At 43.8% G+C, this 21083-nt stretch overlaps 1 protein-coding gene across 1 annotated transcript in view; it reads right to left on the reverse strand.

The window, feature by feature from the left end:
- The window catches only part of LOC116672503 (phospholipase D1-like), a 58649-nt gene that overhangs the window by 25555 nt on the left and 12011 nt on the right, over positions 1-21083 (reverse strand). Inside the window, 11 exon segments of the mRNA XM_032504388.1 lie at positions 9767-9848; positions 10827-10909; positions 11710-11878; positions 13415-13567; positions 14104-14196; positions 14826-14884; positions 14989-15054; positions 15153-15258; positions 16077-16219; positions 16329-16492; positions 17377-17547. Of these exon segments, the coding sequence (XP_032360279.1) occupies positions 9767-9848; positions 10827-10909; positions 11710-11878; positions 13415-13567; positions 14104-14196; positions 14826-14884; positions 14989-15054; positions 15153-15258; positions 16077-16219; positions 16329-16492; positions 17377-17515 (1257 nt within the window). The 5' untranslated portion in view covers positions 17516-17547.

Raw genomic sequence — 21083 nt, forward strand, 5'->3', positions numbered from 1 at the left:
GGGTCAAACTTGACATATATAGCACATTCTCCTGCACGCCCTGCCTCACGTCCTGCTACGGCCCTGCCGTACGTCCTGCGTGTTCCTGCTAAGCCTGGTTTAGTCCTGACTACGTCTGCTAACGTCCCGCTACAATCTGGTCTACGTCCTCTGTGTCCTGCTGATGTCCGCTACGTCCTGCTACGTCCTGCTACGTCCTCCTACGTCCGTTTCGTCCTGCTAACGCCCGCTACGTCCGTGCTACTGCACCCCTGCTACGTCCCTGCTGTGTCCCTGGCTTACGTCCTGTTACGTCCTGCTAACGGTCACTGCTACATCTGCTACGTCCTGACTACTCCTGCTGGGTCTACTGCTGAGGTCCTGCTAGCATGCTACGTCCGCTACGGTCCTGCTACCTTTCCTGCTACGTCTGATGGGCTTGTATGCCACAGTGCCCTGTAACGCCATGTAACTACTACAAAAACTAATATTTTTTTTTGTGATGTTATTGCCACTCGTCATTCTAACCCCAACCGTCCGTCAGACACGCCTACCAAGAGCCTGGCCTGGGTCTGGGTCTGGGCTTGGCTGGGTCTGGCCTGGGTCTGGGCCTGGCTGGTTCTGGGGGGGGTCTGTCCAGGTTTCTTGCCTCAAAAGGAGTGTTTTTCCTCTCCACTGTGGCCCTGTTGCTTGTCTCTGGAGGAAACTACTCAGACCCGTTGGTCCTTGTAAATTCTGGAGGTGGTCCTAAGACCTGCTTCTCATCTGTAAAGGGTCTCGAGATAACTCTTGTTATGAAGTGAGTACGATAAATAAAATTGAAGAAATTGAATTGAAAATAATCCACAGATAACGCAGTGAAACTAATCGTCACATGTCCCCTAATTCTTCTGTTGTTTTTTCCATGAATCTAATTTCATCCACTTCACCATTGACTGCATTTTATTTCCGGATCTGTAAACAGGAAGCACAACATTTGTATCTATGTTAATCCCTCATCAGTACGCTTAGAGTCTGCTGTCCTGATTAAACATATTCTACTTCGACTACCCACTCGTAAGATTTCACCGACTAATCGACATCTGATTTCTCCACAAAGAATCGGCAAAAGCCAAACTTTAAATCCCAGAGATGTGCTCATAGGACGTCTTCAGGATGGAAATGCACAAAAGAAAATCAATAACTATGCTAAGAAGAAACAGACCGATGTAGTGGACTAGTCGTGCTGACCTTCTGACTCTAGTGAGTTTCCAGCTCTGGATGAGTGTCCTGGGGGGGGCGCCACGTCTCGTACTGCTTTCCCATGAACCTATCGGAGGCGATGTCGTGCCAAGCATTCTGGGATGTGGTCTGTACTATGAAGTCTGTAAAGAGCAGAGAAAACAGACGTGTGAGCAGGAACTGGACTCCTCTGCAGATCCCCCCCCCGGTTCAGGACTGGGACCTTAAAGAGTTCCAATACCCCCCGGACCTCCGGAGGAATTCAGTTTCAGCCGGATGTCCGTTCCCCTTCTCTTTTAATTTTTTAAGACGTATGTTTTTGCTTTACCCTGTGTTGTCCTCCCGGTTTTTGTTCCCTTTTTCAGACGTTTTTTTTTTAGTTTGCCACTACCACCACCTTACAGTGTACTACCTTTGTAATTCTGCTCAATAACCTTATTTAGATGGAATTATACCTAAATAATTTGAGCTTAAAAAGCAGAAAATTATGAAATTATTAGACTGATAAATTTAAAACAAAGGAATGACAAGCAATCCGTTTGTGGTTTGCAAAAGGAGTGTGGAAGGAGGCCCAAACCATTTTTGTGGAATTTGGTCAAAGAAACTCATATTTCCAGATAGAGCCTTTTTTGGAAAGGGGTCAAATTTGACCCGAGGACAAGAGAGGGGGTTTAAAACATTTTTAGTCGAGGGATGTAGTTTTTTTTCGGCCATTAGGGATTGATGGTTTAAAGAAAGGGATAAACCCCAGAAGCACGTTTTTCTCCATCCCATAGAGCTTGTGTGCAACTCCGGCCTGGGAGAAAAATTTAAGTGATCATTCAAACAGAGGAGAATTGTGTTTTTTTTAGAGGAAACAGATGTTGATAAGTTTCTTTTGGGGACGTCATTTGAAATTGTGGAAAAAATTAGAAGTTGGAAAAAAAGGTTATAATTGCAGTGTATCGTACGTGGCATGAGTATCGTGATGACTATTTCGTATCAGAGGCTGCAGGCTCCCCCCCCTCCCCCCCCCCACCCACAACCACACACACACACACTACCCCCCCCCCAGTGCCCTACACCATCGAACGGTTTGTCCAGCTGAATCCGTCCTTGAACACAAAGTTGCGAGTCTTTCCCGTGCCAGAACTCGCGGTGTTTACAAACACTCGCCGAACCCCCGTCTGCAGAGCGCACAGAGGACGCCTTCTAAAACACAACAACACACACACACACACACACACACACATGATGTGATATCTTCAGCATACAGGAACATTTCAGGACCGCTTCAACCCCCCGTTGTCTTCCCGTCTATGAAAAAAAGACTTTTGGTGACTTTTGCCAACTTATATCGCTTTTTTCCCCACATTTTTGTCAACTTTTTCAATGTTGGTGGTGATTAGTTTTTGATGTTTTTATTCCAAATGCTTTGAATATTTTTAATGTTGAGATTTTCCCAGCGCTTTTCGTACGGCCCATTTTTGGTTTGTTGAAAAAAAAAAAAGGAACTTTGAACGGGTCAGTTTGACCCAAGGACAACATGCGGGTTGGCTTGTGCGTCTTCCAATCGACCCCCATGCAACTTAGTTGCTTTTCCTCAATGTTTTTTTTCCTTTTTCTCCGACGTTTTAATCCATTTTTTTCAGCGCTTTTTCACGTTTGTAATTTTTTTTTGCGTTCTTTAATCATTTTTTTTTCTCAATGCTATTAAAAATTGATTTAACCCAATGTAAACTGAAAGTAGTGAAACTGATCTTTATATTTACTAGTTATGAGAGTTGTAGGACCCTTTTTCGGTTGTTTGTTTTTGTTTTTTACAACGTGGTGTGAAATAAACCAAATTTCTGATTAGAAAAATTTGTGAAAATGGCGAATGTGACCCAAGAAAACCAGTAGGGTGAACCACTTAGCCTAGTCAACCGGTTTTAGTTCCCTGGACTTCTGATGGAGCGTCCGAGTGAGATCTTAAGATTTTGAGGTCAACCCAGGTTTTTGGAGACACCTGCCTCACCGTCTCCAGTGTCAGTTTCACGCACCGCACATCTGGAATAACGCCAGCAACCGGCACTAGCCGTCGGATCTTTGCCCCGACCACGCGACTGTGATTGGTTTAAAGAAATGCAACCCAGAGTGCATACCCTATCTCTATTCTCCTCTCCCAGACTCCATCTGGGTGTCAGCCAGACAGGTCTGGCAAGCAAGACTAATGCTGAGTAAAGTACTTGAAATTGCCTTTTTGCCTGAATTGTGCTATATAAATAAAATGCCCTAAATTTGTTATTATTAACTTTCACCTTGCAATTCTAATTGTGTTAAATTATAAAAATGCTAAAACCTCTTTACTATGTAAATACGTACATACTCACACTCCTTATATTCTGATTTATATTTCTACTCTGATATTTAAATTGTTGTGCAACTGCAACAACAGAGTTCCCTTCGGTGATCAAAAAGGTATTTCTGGTCTGTTCTGGTTCTGTTCTGATGCCTGTTCTGATAGTTCTTCGTCCTCTGTGCCATAAATCACACATCCACTGTTTGCACCGGAGCACCCTGCTCCTTCCTACCCCTGAGGAACACACACTGAATGGTCTCCTCCTACTCAACCCCACCACACTGTCCCGCTGCTACGAATGGCTCACTGAGAGCCAACTATGGGATCACCGCCGCGGAAAATAGTCCGCCGGCGCAATTTTCCTCCGGTAAAATGGAGGCTGTGAAGCGGCTCGCCAGGTGGCTGTGTTTACGGCACGGGCGTCTGACACTCACGCTGACTTGACAGTTATACAGCGTGTGTTTGGAAAACGCTTGACAGCACTTTTACGAAATAAACCAGCAGGTAGGGGTAATGGGGGGGGGGGGGACAGAACCGCAGGAGACATTTCGAAAAAAGCTCAGAGGCGGTGCAGAGACATGCAAAATTGAAATCACATTGTTCAATCATTGTAATACTGCAGTACATTCAGATGCTGATGGGAGTTAGCTGGAGAGTAATCACAACAAAAAAACACAAAAAGAGGTTTTTTTTTGGTGCTTTTCCACTGAAATTCATCTTACTTCATCATTTTGTTAGTGCGGCTGTTTGCCCACGTTCGTGTCGGACACTTCCCGTCTATCACACATCAGGAAAACAGAGTATGAGTCTGGCAAACAGACAGCAGAGATAAGACCCGCGGCGGCCCGTTTACTGCAGCGGGACACGTGCCTTGTGCCACAAGAGACAAAGACACACAGCTCAGCTCTGCTTAGTGCTGTCTCTCAAGTCTAAAGGGACCTGCTCCAGGTTTGCTTTAAGGCGGCGTTTGAAAGAAACCAGCAGATATTTCACATTGTGCTTGACTGAAAGCCAAAAAAACATTATTAGAACTGGTTAATTGTGTCATTTTCCTGCTTTTCAGTGCTTCGATGTGAATAAGTTATAAAAATGAGAATGGTAGTTGAGTCGGATCGACTACAAAGCTGTTGCTCATGTGTCCACTAAAAAGAGTAGATCTGGAGTATTAGAAGAAAAGCGACACATTTTCTGAAATGACCTTTGACACTCGGAGTGAAAAAGACTTCAAACCGCACACAGCAACCAAAGCCGTTCCAATGCATTTAAAACCACAGCAAAGCACACGGTAGGGGGGGGCCCTACCGCGGCGGGACTCACACCTGACACCGGCCATAGGTGGTGCGTCCTCAGCCCGCCAGCCTGCTGGGGATCGGTTGTGTTGGCTGATGACGCTGTTTGGACCAACCGAACAAGAGAGCGCCCACAAACACTGGGTACCTCAGCAACAGGGCAGGCTATCACTGCTACGTCAGACCCCTAACCAGACTGTCCTCACGAGTACCAGAGTGCATCGAGATTCGAGACAAGAGCTGAGGGGACTTTTAGGGTTGGGACAATCGTTAGACAACGTCCGACCTTGCAGTCGCTTTTCGTCTCCTTTCTTTCACCGCCTTTTTTCGTGCCTGTTTTTGCCACTTTTTCACCTTTTTGCTGCCTTTTAGTCTCCTTTTAGACACTAGTTTTGTCCGCCTGTTTTTTTCGTCGGATGTCCCGTGCCTGTCCTTATCCTCTTGTTGAATTTTAAGCGTCTGGTGGATTTCTGAGGACAGGTTACCTGGTCCTCAGATATCTGCCAGGTAAATCCAGACAGCTAGAGACTACTGTCCAATCTGAGGACTATGTGTACCCTGGTACTCAGAATCTATGCAGTAAATCCAGACAGCTAGTAAACCATTCTGTCCAATCTGAGGACTATGGTTCCTGGGTCTCAGGTCTCTGCAGGGTAATAGTCCAGACAGCTCGCTAGGTACTATCTGTCCACTGAGGACTATGGGTTACCTGGTCCTCAGATCTCTGCAGGGTAAATCAGACCGATAGGCTAACTATGTCCAATCTGAGGAATATGGTTACCTGGTCCTCAGATCCTTCTGCAGGGTAAATCCAACAGATAGCTGGAACTATCTGTCTAAAACACTTCTGAAACGTTACACATGTTTCCACGCACAAACAACTTCCTTCCCGGATATGTAGCAGCCGGCAACCGTGGCTCCGTCGCGCGCTTTAGCCCCGCCACCGACGATTGTGATTGGTTTAAAGAATTGCCAATGAACTGGAAGGTTTTTCTCCCATCCAGGAATGCTGTGAGGACAGTTAACCTTCCGTGCAGCGCTGTGTGAGGAGGGCTTCTGACAACACGAGACTACAGGAACCAACATGGCCCGCCAACCTAGCACCACTGGGAAGAATACTATCTAAAATATATATATAATAATAATAACAATAATTGTCATCGACTCCCTCTGTTCGCTCTCTCAGTCGCTGCGCGTGTCGGCGTGGGCCAGCCCGTGTTCTGCCGGGTGCTCTGATGTGAACCGCTCCTCCTCGCTTTCCCCACTCCTTTCAGCGGGGCTGACCACCGGGTACCGTCACGGAAATGCCTTCCCGTTTCTTGAGGAGACGCCACCGCTGACGCGTGGCGGGGGCCCGCCGTGTTGGCGGGGGCGCCGACATGGTTTGGACGAGGTCCGCTCAGCCTGATGATTCATTAAAACACAGGTCGCGCTCATCTGGGTTTGAGTTCCACAAAATAAAAAGCTATTTCATTAATAGTATGGAAATGAGGACCTGTTTTTTATGTAAATGTCCTTAATTATAATATCGAGGAGAACTCTTGGGGTAATCGTTGGAAGCAGTATCAGATCACAGAGTCGCACACAAAAATCAATCTTTTCCCTGCGTTAACCCTCTGAAGACTAAGGCCATTTTATACAGTTCATTTTACAAAAACAATACATTGTATTTATATAAAAAAGCTTGTAAAACATCCACCTGTTGTCTACTGTCAGATATGAAACCATTTTTTTCAGGACAAACTGGGTTATTTGATACTTGGGTTCGCAGTGAGGTCACTTGAACTGGGTTTAAAAGTGGTTGTAGGTCTTAAAGGACTTTATGTGTATTAATAATCAACATAATAATGTCATATTATTGATAATACACCCACAGCATTCTACATCAGCAAGCTTTGGTGTGTCTAATGAATGTGTTCATCCTTTATAAAAAAATACAAGCACGCAAAAACATTTACACTCATAGAAACACATATATTGTACATTTCGAATACAAGTGATTGGTATTATTTTCCTTTCTGTTATAGTGTCTTTGCTGGAAATGTAAAAATTTTGTGTGTAGTACATAAGTGTATATTTTGTTTCTGGGTATGCCAGCTATTGTGTTGTGTATATGGATCCATTCTTTGTTTGACTACCTTGTATTTTGTTTAAAGAGTTCGCGGTTTTGGTGGGGGTGGGAACTACGTGTATATTAATGTCTCTTTGTGAACTGTCTTGTAAATCAAAATTCATAAAAACATTGTTATGTGTGTAGTGGGTGTGGCGTGGGTGTGTGTGTGGTTGTGTGTTGTGGTGTTTCATGTCTTTGTGTGTGTGTTAATGTCTTTGTGTGTGTGTGTGTGTGTGTCGTTGTGTGTGTTCATGTCTTTGTGGTATGTAGTGTGTGTGTGTGTGTGTGAGTGTGTGTGTTCAGTCTTTGTGTATGTTATGTTGTGTGGTGTGTGTGTGTGTTCATTCTTGTGTGGTGTGTGTGTTGTGTGTGTTGTGTGCAGGGTTCATGGCTTTGTTGTGTGGGGGTTTGTGTGTGGTATGTGTGTGTTCCATGTCTTGGGTGTATGTGTGTGTTCATGTCTTGTGTGTGTGTGTGTGTTCATGTCTTTCTGTGTGGTGTGTGTGTGTTCTGTTTCATGTCGTGTGTGTGTCATGCTTTGTGTGTAGTTCTTGTGTGTGGTGGTGGTGTTGTGTGTGTTCATGTCTTTGTGTGTGTGTGCGTGTGTGTGTGTGTATGTTTTATTCTTTGTGTGTGGTGGTGTGTTCATGGCTTTGTGTGTGTGTGTGTTGTGTGTGTGTGTGTGTTGTGCGGTGTGTGTGTGGTGTGTGTCTGTCTTTTGTTTGTGTGTGTGTGTGTGTTTGTGTGTGTGACAGTGTATGACCTGTCCAGCTGTGCGGTGTCACCTCCCGACGTCCCGTCAGCCGGTGTTCCCTGTCGTCCAGGACCGGACGCCAGGTCGATCCCGAACAACGAGCCACCATTGGGTCGTGACGAGATCTTCTCGTGGGTGCGCCACAGTAGACGCGGAGGAGGCGTGGTTCGGGTGAAGCATGACCTTTTGGAGGAGAAGAGACTCAGATTGAGACGGGGAACAGGACATGTGGTTGGACACGCGGAGACACGTCTGTCTCGGGACGCTCACCTTGATGTTGGGTGCGCTGCAGCAGCGTCCTCTTGCTGTACCCCGAGTTGATGCCCAGCGCCACTCCACCTCCTTGTACAGCATCACGAATATCCGCACTCCTTGTGCTGTGGAAACACAAACACGTTGCTACGGAGCTCAAGAGTGGACACCGATTTTTTTTTTAAAGATCGTTTTTTTCGGGGCATTTATTTGAGAGGACGTGAAGACATGAAATATAATTACAGTTATTGCAGACACAAGTCCGTTACACATCATAACATATAGAAAGCAGGGCTGGAGTCAAGACCACTTGGTCGAGTCCAAGACAAGTCCAAGACCAGGACTGGTCGAGTCCAGTCAGACCAAACCAGGACTGTTGAATCCAAGACAGAAGAGTCCAAAAAAGGTTCCAGTCCAAGACAAGACCGAGTCAAAAAGGTTCCAGTCCAAGACAAGACCGAGTCCAAAAAGGTCATCCAAGACAAGAACGAGTCCAAAAGGTTCCAGTCCAAGACAAGACCAACTCCAAAAAGGTTTTCCAGTCCAAGACAAGACCAGTCCAAATAAGGTTCCAGTCCAAGGTCAAGACCAAGTCAAAAGCGGTTCAGTCTCAAAGCAGTCCAAAAGGTCATTCCAAGCGACATTCCAAAAAGGGTTCCAGTCCAGTACAAGACCAAGTCCAAAAAACGGTCAGTCAAGTACAAGAGGCCAAGTCCAAAAAGGTTCCAGTCAAGTTCAAGACCAAGGTCCAAAAAGTTCAGTGCGCGAACACGTCAAAAAGGTGAGCCACCAGACCGAAGGTCACAATGTTCCAGTCAAATCAAGACTGAGTCCAAAAAGGTTGCCAGTCCAAATCAATACAGCAGTCCAAAAAGGTTCCAGTCCAAATCAAGACTGAGTCCAAAAAGGTTCCAGTCCAAATCAAGACCGAGTCCAAAAAGGTTCCAGTCCAAATCAAGATTGAGTCCAAAAAGGTTTGAGTCCAGGTCAAGACCGAGTCCAGGACAGGAAAAAAAAGGTCTTATGCATGACAGTATCAAGACAATCATTTTGGGTTTCCCTCCAATATTATTATCAACATAATAAAGACACCTGGACTCGGTCCAGACCAGAAGCCATATCTGGCAAGACCAGTGGCCGAGACCGAGACGAGTCTGAGTCCAAATACTAGCAAGTCCGAGACCACAGAAATTGGTATTGGTAAACTGGTACTGGATCTGTACTCTGTATTGGCCAACACGCAAGTTCAAGTATCGGAATCGGTATTGAGAAGGAAAAAACGGTATCAAACCATTTCTTATTTGTATTTCTTATTTTTCCTAAAAAGCGTCATCGGACAGACGGTGAATGCATGAGACCGCTGAAGATAAAATAATATTTTATCACAGTTATGCAACGGACTATTACAAAGGTGTTCGCGTGCAAGCACAAAAATCAACCCTTACTTTTGTATACTGACAAATAAAGGGCAGAGAAGTTTATCAACATGCTCCTCAAATATCCCTTTAATATACCTTTTCTTAATTTTTACAACCACTTGTGCTATTTTAACAGTGTGTTAACATTTATCCGCCACAAAACTTACTGCATGCATTTTTAAAGACGGCACGATAGCAGTTTCATTTAGGAATTTCTACTTTGTGGTATATATGCACATGGACTATGGACTGTCTGGCTACCTCACATCTTCATGCACAATCACATCATATCATAACGTTCTTTTGTTTTTGTCTTGTTATCTTGTCTTCTACTATTATCGCCGTTTACTGTCTAAGTGTTAAAAGTGTCCCTATCTGTTGAGGACTTTCTTTTTCTTGTGCTAAGCTCTCTTAACTCACCGCTTTGCGTTTCAGGATGCAGTCCAGACGCCAGCGGTTGCCTTCCACAACCGGCCTTTTCAGGAAGATCTCCGGACTCAACCTGGGGAGCAACACACACACCGTAAGACATCACAAGCAGAGGTATTTCCTGAAGTATCTTAACACCACCAAAGTCAAACTAGATGTTGGAATGCAGCCATTAAATCTAAAGGTGGTTGCGTATCCTGAGGTCTGAAGGTTGCTCATCCTAGTGGAAGGGGCCTCAGAGTTGAACCAGATGTGGTCTATGATTGATACGCTAGCTGTGGGGCCCCTACCCCGCGTTCCTTTACATGTTGCACAAACAGACCCCCCTATGTAGACCATGATGAAGAAGCTGGGAGCCAGAGTGTTGTATTGGGCAGAGACACTCTCCAGGCTCCTGCAGAGCTTGTATTGATGCGGAATTCTTTCATGTAATAAATCTTTTAATAATCAAGAAACAGTGTCAAGCGGATTCCTGTCAACACATCATCCAGCTCAGACACCACATTCCTCCTCTCTGGTTTGCTCCTTTTCTCACCTAATGTGAAAGCATTTAAAAACCCGAAAGAATAAGCTTTAATCCAACATTAAAACTTATCTCTGCTGTCCTGTACTGATTTATATCAGTAAACTGCAGGACTTTTACCTGTAATGGAGTGTTTATATTATTTAACATTACCTTTATACTCAAGTGTTCTTGTCCAAATGCACACACACACACACTTTGCATGTGGTATTGAATTGTGTGTGTGTGTGTGTGTGTGTGTGTGTGGTGTGGTGGTGGTGTATGTGTTGTGGTGGTGTGTGTGCTAGTATAACAGAAGTCGGAGCCTCAGACTGTAACCGATCTGTTTGACCAGAAAACCTCCACAAGGGGTGACCGCCAACTGCACTCACTGCACTTTGAGACATAGACACACACAGACACACACAAACACACACACACATACACACACACACACACCACACACCGCACCACACACACACACACACACCACACACACACACACACACACACACCAACCACACAGCACCACAAACAAACACTACTTACCACCAATCGTGCATGAATATTTCTTCTTTGGCTTCTTCAAAGAGCATCGCTAAGTCCTCCATGTAGGATTTTTCCATCAATACCTGCAGAGGACACACACCAAAAATGTACAGCCCACACACACACACAACACACACGCACACAAACACCCACACACACACACACACACACACACACACACACACGCACACACATTTAGGCAGCAAGAACCATGCAAACAAACTCTACTCTCACTTTTCAATCCCATCTTTTTTTTTTCATTCTGCTTTTATGGTGTGAACCCACCACACAAACACACACACACAAACCCACACACACACACGCAGTATAACAACACACATGCAAACACAGACAGGGAACAACGGCTGACGGACGTTGAGGTGTTATGCACTCAGTTGCAAACGTCACACACACACACACACACACACACACACACACACACACACACACACAGACACACACACACAATCACACACACACAGACAGTATAGTGGTGCCCAGCGGGGACAGGTGATGAGCAGGTGGGGCTCACTTTCCCTTTCGTGTGTCATGTTACTCAGCGAGACACACACACACACACACACAACAACACACAACACACACACACACACACAACACACACACACACACACACACACACACACACACACACCACAACACAAACCAAACACACACACACACCACACACACACACACACACACTCTCTCTGCCAACGGGACAGGGCTTGTCTCTGGATTCCTTTACCAACATCTGGTCCCGGTGCCTCGGCACTAATTTACACCGGGTTACCGCCGAGACACGTTATCAAACGGCCCCAAAAACCAGGCTTAAAGACACTGATGTCCCCTAAATTGTAAAAGGCGAGTGGACAGTGTGACTGACAGTTGGTTGCCGTGGTTACCATTTGGCGAGGATGTTCACTTCCTCTCTGGCAAAGGACCCGAAGCGGTGGTCGGTGAGGAAGGCCGAGCCGTGCTTCTGGACAAAGTGCTCGATGGACTGACCCCACCAGCGGGCGTGTCTGTAGCTGCTGCACTTCAGCACCAGGGATCTACACACACACACACACACACACAGACAGACAGACAGACAGACAGACAGACAGACAGACAGACAGACAGACAGACACACACACACACACACAACATGATGTTATTCCTCAACTGTCCTGAGCTGCTGAGGCTTTGGCTAAGATCTGTAGGTGGTAGTTCATTCATAAAATTCCTTTCTGAAGTACTTTTGTACTTAATAAGACAATTAAATATTCTCTATTTGATTTCAAATGATATGTTAAAAGAGCAAATCAGACTTGAAAAAGATAGATCTCGCATTATGCTATTGCTCAGCATCACAATTTCTTGATGATAGTAATGTTTCATCCCCACTGGACCTTTGTTAAGAGTATTTCCTTTATTTATTTTAGGGTAAATACTCTCGATGAACGGCCAGAGACGCCGAAAATGTAAGCTGGTATCATTTAGCAAAAGTAGCCCCCCAAATGTTTTTTTTTAATTTCCCAAATCCTGCTCCTCCTTCACTGATAACTGCCTTAAAGAAGCAGCTACACACTGTCAAAAAAAAAAGTACACTAAGAAATAAATCCGTAAAATAACTATAAATAACTGGCAGCTCATTAACCGTAATTAAAAACCAAAATTGAAGAAAAAATTGTAAAAACTCAGAACATTTTCTGTTATTTCAGATGTTATTTCACATTCTCTCAGATGAAGTCATTTTGATGCTTTGATGCCATTGTTTCAACGCTTCTTATCTACTTTTTGGAGCTTTTTTACACAACATTTTCAACGCTTTATGTTCCACTTTTGAAGCTTTTTTGAGGTTTTTTGACGCTCCCTTACCCAGGAACCTACTGGGGAAATGCAGACGGAGCACAGATAAATTACCCATAATGCACTCTGAAATATAAATAAACACAAATACAACTGGGAATCACTTTCTATGGACAATTTCCGTTAGAAAACATACAGTCATACAACTGTTAATACACAGAAATTTCTTAGAGTGTAGCTGTTTGCAGGGCTGTAGTACTCAAGTCCGGTCTTGGACTCAAGACTAGCATTTGGACTCGGACTGGTCTCGGTCTCGCTAGTATTTTGGACTTGGACTGGTCTCGGCCTCGGCCATTGGTCTTGCCCAATATGGCTTCTGGTCTGTGAAACCCAAAATGATTGTCTCAATACTGTCATGCATGAGACCTTTTCTTCAGTCCTGGACTCGGTCTTGACTCGGACTCAAACCTCTTTGGACTCGGTCTTGACTTGGACTCGACAAGTCCTGGTCTTGGACTTGCCTTGGACTCGACTAACGTGGTCTTGACTACAGCCCTGCCTGTTTGTACCTTCCTGGGAACAATATTATACCTCTGAGGACCAATAATGTACCTTAAAGGTACAAATATGTACCTATAATATGTAATAGAAGGTGCATAAATGTACCTTCAAGAGACATTTTTGTACTTTTAAGGAAACATTTGCTAAGTTTGTACCTTAGGGAACAAAAATAGACCTGTATTGTACCTTTATTTTTTTTGACAGTGTATGTAAAAGCACCCGTGGGCGTCACCCACCTGGACAGGCTGTCGACGCGAACGCCGTGCTTGGTCTCCGTGTCGCTGGAGTCCATCTTGATGCCGAACTCTTTGTCGAACAGCATCACAAAGGAGATGGCGCCCGAGTCGGGCTTCATGTACAGCAGGAACGAGTCCTTCACCACCAGCCAGCTGCACACACACACACACACACACACACACACACACACACACACCACACACACACACACACACACACACACACACACACACACACACACACACACAAGTTTAACACTGTACAACACAAGAGTACTCTATGTGGTTCACTAATAAACTGAAAGGTTGAGCAGATAACTCTTGGATACAACCACATGATCTAAACCACTTTTTTGGAAATATATAGCTGGTGTATAGTGTCTTTAAAACCTTAAGCTGACAAGTTGGAGCACAACATTTAATGTATACTGTATGTATGTTTATTTTTCCTTGGATTTCATTTATATATATTCTGTGCTTTGTGACCGATTTTGCTTCTGTAACACTGTAATTTACCATTTTTCTTGGGATCAATAAATATCTATCTATCTATCTATCTATCTATCTATCTATCTATCTATCTATCTATCTATCTATCTATCTATCTAATGTGTCTATAGATCTCAGCCGTCAGTGTGTGTGTGTGTGTGTGTGTGTGTGTGTGTGTGTGTGTGTGTGTGTTCACTGACCGTTTGGACCAGCGGTAGCACATTTTGCTGCGACCACAGCAGTTCAGCCCGGGAATCCGATGGCCGCCGGATCTCTTCAGGACCATTCCTTCTCTGAAAGACAAGAAAAACTGTTTGTTTCCGACAAATAACAACTGTAAATCTGTACCTGCGACACCACTGCTGGAGGCTCTGAGTGTTACAGGACACTGGCTGGAACAGTGGATAAGTAATTGCTTAAAGGGAAATAATTTCAGTCCAGCTCTGTGTCATCTTTGTGTGGGCAGTGCAGATGAACGGTGTTTGGCCTCAGAGCACACTGCCCACAAAAACACTGTCAACTAAACATCTTTACAATAGTAACATAAAAACAATTTGGCCAGAGTATCATGGCAAATTTCATTCATTCATTCATTTGTATATGAACTTAGTATTTTTTTGGGGAGATACTTTTGAGACTATATAAACTGTTGGGTTGTTTCATGTATAACAATACATAATGTTATTATTATATATATATATATATATATATATATATATATATATTGGCTAAGGCTAGGCTAATGCTAGTGATGCTAATCCGACGTCACGACCAAACGAGCAAATGTACAGATTTGAACAGACAAATGTACACATGAAATGAACCAGAGTCTGGTAGGACCAGGCTAGTGTTTTTAAGCATTAACTGTAAGATTTTAAATACCAAAACAAGTAGTTAAAGATATGTTTGAAGATGTTCTTACAGGCCTTTTGGTCCCAGGTCGTGGATAAAGGACAGCTGGCTAACATCGATGAACTCCATCTGAAAGAGAGCAATAAGTGTTGCATGTTTAAATCTTTTCCAGGACATTATAGTCTATTATTGTTATTTTTGTCTTTTTAAGATGGAGAACCCTTCGTCCCTACCGTCGCGTGGTAGTTCCTGTACATCGGCATCTTCAGCAGGTTGTTCAAGTAATCTTCCAGTTGTTTCTGGAACAAACACAAATTAGAGAAAAATCAGCCGATACTTTAAAATCAGAGATCAGAAAGTGTGAAAGCAAGAGATGCTGCTCCGTGAATCGTGGTACCCTGCGACTGGACACTTGCTCCTCTCTGCCCAGCTCCTCCCTTCCTCCTCTGGGGAGGTTCGGTATCATCTCGCTCCTCGTCGCCGTCTGCCTCTTCACCGTGTGACTGCAGAGAGAAACCACAGGAGGAGAGGATGCCGGTTCAAATCCCAGGAGGATGGTAACAAAAGGATTTTCAATGAAGTTATGGTTATGGTGACAACAGGAACGAACCGTCGTGTGTTAAAGACAAAATATCTGAGGGTCCGATCAGAGATGCTAAAAAGTCTTTGAGCTAAAGTCAGAGTCAAGTCTCAAGTCCCTGGTCTAGAGTCCAAATCAAGTCTCAAGTATCTGTTCTAGAGTCCAAGTCAAGTCTCAAGTCTCTGATCTAGAGTCCAAGTCAAGTCCAGAGTCTCTGAGCTTAAGTCCAAGTCAAGTCTCTGATCTAGAGTCCAAATCAAGTCTCAAGTCTTTGCTCTAGAGTCAAAGTCAAGTCCTGAGTCTCTAATCTACAGTTCAAGTCAAGACTCAAGTCTCTGAGCTAAAGTCCAAGTCAAGTCTCTGATCTAAAGTCTAAGTCAAGTGCAGAGTCTTTGATCTACAGTCCAAGTCAAGTCTCTGATCTAGAGTTCAAATCAAGTCTCAGATCTTTGAGCTAAAGTCCAAGTGAAGTCTTTGATCCACAGTCCAAGTCAAGTCTCTGATCTAGAGTCAAAATCAAGTCTCAATTCTCTTATCTAGATTCCAAGTCAAGATTCAAGTCTTTGAGCTAAAGTCCCAAGTGAAGTCTCTGATCTAGAGTCCAAGCCAAGTCCCATTTTTGGGTCTGATGTGTTAAAAGCTGAATCAGCCTGTTCACATTGTCCCTAATCTGAGCTCCTGAGGGACTCCAATCCAAACCGGATCCAATCCAGAACAAGAGAAGCCAGAACAAGCGTTTACCTGCGTGACGGCAGCGGCAGCCTCATGAAGGTCTTGTAGGTCCTCAGCTCTCGGTGGAGATCCATGAAGTGTTTCTCCTTCCTCTTCACCAGCCACGTGAACTCGCCGTGTTTCAACTCGATCTTAAACACCGCCGGCAACGACTGAGCACACAGCACAGACACACACACCGTTAATGCTTCACATTCGGCATTTCATTGTTAAATTATTTGCAAAAGCCAGTATCAAATGTTCCCTGTTCCCTGCGTGCACCTTGTTGACACTCCTCTGCGATGTGACGTTGAAGCGGTCCTGGTTCTTGGTGAAGCGCTCCACCTCCAGGATCTTGGCCGTGATGGGGGAGGAGAGGAAGACTTTGGCCTCGGGCTCCTTGAAACCCAGCGTGTGGTAGATCACCGTGAAGGGCAAACGCTCGGCTGCAGGCACCAACGCTCAAGACGTTAATCGGCACATGCACAGTAAAGACAACTTATATGCAGTCTGTCTTACACAAAAATACAAAAAAGGAGAATAAATCCTGATATGTAGGTCTGGGAATTGTTCAAAAATGTTCATTACTGGTACTGGTACCGATACCGTGACTTTGATACCGGTTCCTTTTTTCAATACCGATTTTATTAAACAAAAATTTCAGCAGAAATCTTTTTATTTAGTTTTCAGCTCCTACTACGTTCAATTCAACTACTGTAAATTCAATTTTATTTATAGTATCAATTCATAACAAGAGTTATCTCGAGACACTAAAGCTAAAAGCTAACAATAAAGAACCAAATTAAAAAGTTGAAATGAATAGTTTTAATCCTTGGATGATGTTCAGGTCAAATTAACCCATTTTAATTTTTCTTTTTTTTAAGTTACATTTTTTCTACCTATAAATCAACGCCCTTTCCTTATTTCCTGTGATAAACATGTATTCCTGACTCAGAACATTATTCTGGAAATGACACTTATGTTGTTTCCATAGTGGATTTTTAACATGAATTATAACCTTATGACACAAAACAAAACCCCACTTCCATGTTTAATAGTGTGCTAGTAGAGACTGATGCATTCCCTGAACATAGATGTTATCTCAGCTGTTGGAAATGGAGATAAAGACAATATTTGGTAATAGATTATGAATTAAAATCTTATTTCAGAATTGCTTTTAAAACCCCAAATAAGTCAGTTTGACCCGAGGGACACGAGAGGGTCCCGAAAGTGAAAGCAACACGAGGGTTAAAGGCGGCAGAATCAAAAACACAGAAGGTTAAAAATGCGCCAAACCCCAGGGAACACCCATCAGACGGGAGGCACACACCTGTGTCGCAGGTGTCTGTTGTGTCGTACTCTCCGTCCTCCAGGTCGAGCTCGCGGGTGTCCAGCTTCTCCATGATGCCCGTCATGTCGTTAGCGACCAGCTGCAGGGTGCTGGACGTCGGTTCGGACTGTCGAATCATGGCTAGCACTCGGTCCGGAGCCCGGGGCTCACCTGGAGAGACAGGTGAGGAAGGGAAGTGAGTGTTGAGGTTGTTTTTTTTCCTGTGCGTATTGTTGGGATTTAAAACGTTTTATGTGCTTAAACATTGTGTGTGATTTGCATTATACATTTAAGCCACAAGGCAAAACGCATTGTTTCAACATAAATGAAGACATGTTGGTCATGCATTAAGTTGTTTTGCAATACTTCTGTCCTATAATATAAGATGTTCTGGTACATTGTGTTATGGTCCAGCTCTACTAAATATATCAGAAGCAGGACAGATGGTTTTGGGACCATCCTGTGTCTGGTTGTGGTTCCTCTCCCCAGCCCAGCTAAAGGGCAGCAGGTCATGTTATCTTTTGCTCTGCAGGTCCTGAAAGGGTCATAAACTTTCAGTCAAACTCCAACTGAAAAGATAGCAAATAAGCACACAAACACATCACACCACTGTGACCTAGAGACCCTGAGACCGGAGCAGGATCCAGCTCCAACAGGATCCAGGCCCAGGTGGAAGCACAGGACAACCAAAGTGACCCAGACCTTTCTCCTCAGCTCCTTCTGGAAGATGGATGTCCAATCAGACGTCCAAACCGCCATGAACATGAAAGAGCAGCAATCGGCCGGGCGATATGGAGAAAATCAAATATCACGATATTTTGGACCAAATACCTCGATAACGATACTGCAAAGTAGGGCTGTTGTTTTTACCTGATTTTACAGGCCGTGATCCAGTAAAGTTATTTAACTTTTAGAACTTCCCAGATTGTTCTAGCTCTTCTATTATTTACCTTTACCCACTAAGTCATTAAATCATTTCTGGAGAATATGCATCAAAAATCTCATTGTGTATATAACATTTTGTTAAAGCACCATAGGTCAACCATACAACATCGTTGCAATATCAATATTGAGGTATTTGGTCAAGAATATTGTGATATTTGAATTTCTCCATATCGCCCTACTGTGAAGCTATTGTAGAGCTGACAATTGGTCCTATAAAATATTTACAAAATAAGATTTGTGATACGTATACATCGGTCATGTGGATGTGACAAGTGGCAAAAAAATACAACAGCAAGAAGAACAGTCGAATAATAACATGACTTTACAATTTTGATTGGCAGTCGAATCAGACTCCTTAGATTGGATCGTCGATTATTCAGGTTCACCTGTACAGGATGTACAGTACGTACGACTCATGCAATGATCATGTCATGCAACTGATGTTTTGGACCAATTCAGGCACTGCAAATTTAAGGATATTACGGGGCCACATCTTCAAAACAGGACATATAACCAGTCCTTCTCTCCTGGCTCTGCTGCTGTTATCTCTGCAGTAACTGAACCCTACAGCGATGCTTCTGCAGTGAAGCTGTATCTCGTCTGGCCTCACACTCTCGCTTTAAGTCTCTCTGATGGATTTCTTCCCTTCCTTTAAACGCCTTATTGTATCCCTCAGCTGTCCATCTGTCTTCCGCTGCTCACTACGTCCAGCTGTCTCATTTTCACACCCCTGCAGCTACACTTCCATTTATCTCTTCGCATCAGACGAGACACCGAATCTAAACAATGAGATCAGCAGAGGAAGCACAGGACCTGTCCTCAATGTGTGTGTGTGTGTGTGTGTGTGTGTGTGTGTGTGTGTGTGTGTGTGTGTGTGTGTGTGTGCGTGTGTGTGTGTGTATTAACTGGAGGGATTTCCACTGACCCAGAAACACTGACATTGCTGTGTGTGGGTGAGAAACAGAGAGACAGTGATGACACCTCCCTGCACCCAAACTACCAATTAAACATCTCCTCCGTCATTAGTGATGTAGTCAAAACCCGTGAGCCAATCAGAAACCAGCAGCCACAGGTGTGTGAACGCTTCATGGAAACCAGTGAAGTAATGTAACCATGTACATTTACTCAAGTAGTGTTGCAAGTATACATTTGAGGTACTTGTACTTATCTTAAGTCTTTTCTTTTAATGCTATTTTATACGTCTTCTCCGCTACATTTCAGAAAGAAATAATTTACTTTTTACTCCACTACATCTAAAAGCTTTAGTTACTTTACAGATTCAAACATATGAACTATACACACACACACACAGCACACGCCGCAGTAGAGCCACAAGCGTTCATTACTAACGCATTTACATTCAACCACGTATTTAACAACAAAGTTGTAAAGAAAAACAAGGGCACCTCGTTCATTATTGGAGTGTGAGCCTAAAGAACTGGTACCCCACAAAGCCCCCAATAGCGTCATATTTCATTTCTATTTCATTTGAAGAACCTTTAAGAGGCCAGAAATGTCCAAATGAGTCAATTTGGCCAAAAACATATGCCAAGATTAGAATAGAATCGAAAATAAGATGAATTTTATGAACATCATTGAGTTTCTTATCTTTCCTTGAAGCCAGCCTACCTGCGACCTGTTTTAGGGGTCACAACCAACTTATAATATCTGCCTATATATAATTATATATACAATCATATACTCTAAAAAAATATAGAAATATCCATAAAGACTAAAGACTTCACCTTTATGACCTCCGCATTCAGGTTTTGTTTTCCTCATCGCAACTCAACAAATTGCTAATGCAAATGCCGCAAACCTTAACCACTGACGAGCCCAACACATTGGTTGCACCGTTCCACACACACACACAACACACTACACACACCCATACACTATCACACCCACACACCACACAACACACCACACACACACCACACACACACAACACCAACACTGCACCAGTACAGAGTCTGTAATATGCAAAGCTTCCACAGCATTAAGCTCCAGTGTGTCACAGTTGTATTGAAACCGCGTGACGTTGGAGATGTGTGTGAAAGTGCGTCCGAGGCGTGTCTGCAGACGTGGAACAATAGACCCTGGTGGAACCGGAGATGCGGGGAAATTAAAAAAAATAACAGGAAAATTAAGAAAGTGTGTCAACAGCGAGCAGAAAGCTGAGATTACACAGATTAGGAGACAGCAGCTGGAGGTGGTGGGGGGGGTGGTAAAGACAGCAGTTAGCGCTCGCTGCTCACGTTCCTGGCTAATGTTTCTCTGCAGCTTCGGTTACACTTTCTGGAGCATCACACACACCTGTGTCTTTTGTCTGCGAGGGGAATGATAATTATCAGCACTAAAACTTGGCCCTTTGACCATTTTTTCCCCATCTAACCTAGATTTGAGACTCGTGAGCGGTCCCACGGGGTCCTTGCTGTGTCCCGGGGGGGCCTCGTCCAGCCCTGCGTTGAGTTTTGAGCACGTGTCTCTTGTAAATTAGATTAGATTAGATCCCACAATGGGGAAATTCCCTTCTTGCAGCAGCTTTTTACAGTAAAAAACAACAACAAGCCAACAGACAAGGTGCAAAAAGTACTGAATGAATGGAAAGTGGCATTAAATGAAAGATATTGTTAAGTAAAGTTAGGTGGACATACTACAAAAATATTGCAATGTAAGTGAATAAGTGACGTGACATTACATAGAATATGTAATTAAATAATATAGCAGTAGTCACCACAGTATATATGATACTGAGTCTA

Source organism: Etheostoma spectabile, chromosome 22, assembly GCF_008692095.1.
Source record: "Etheostoma spectabile isolate EspeVRDwgs_2016 chromosome 22, UIUC_Espe_1.0, whole genome shotgun sequence".
Classification (NCBI taxonomy): Eukaryota; Metazoa; Chordata; class Actinopteri; order Perciformes; family Percidae; genus Etheostoma; species Etheostoma spectabile.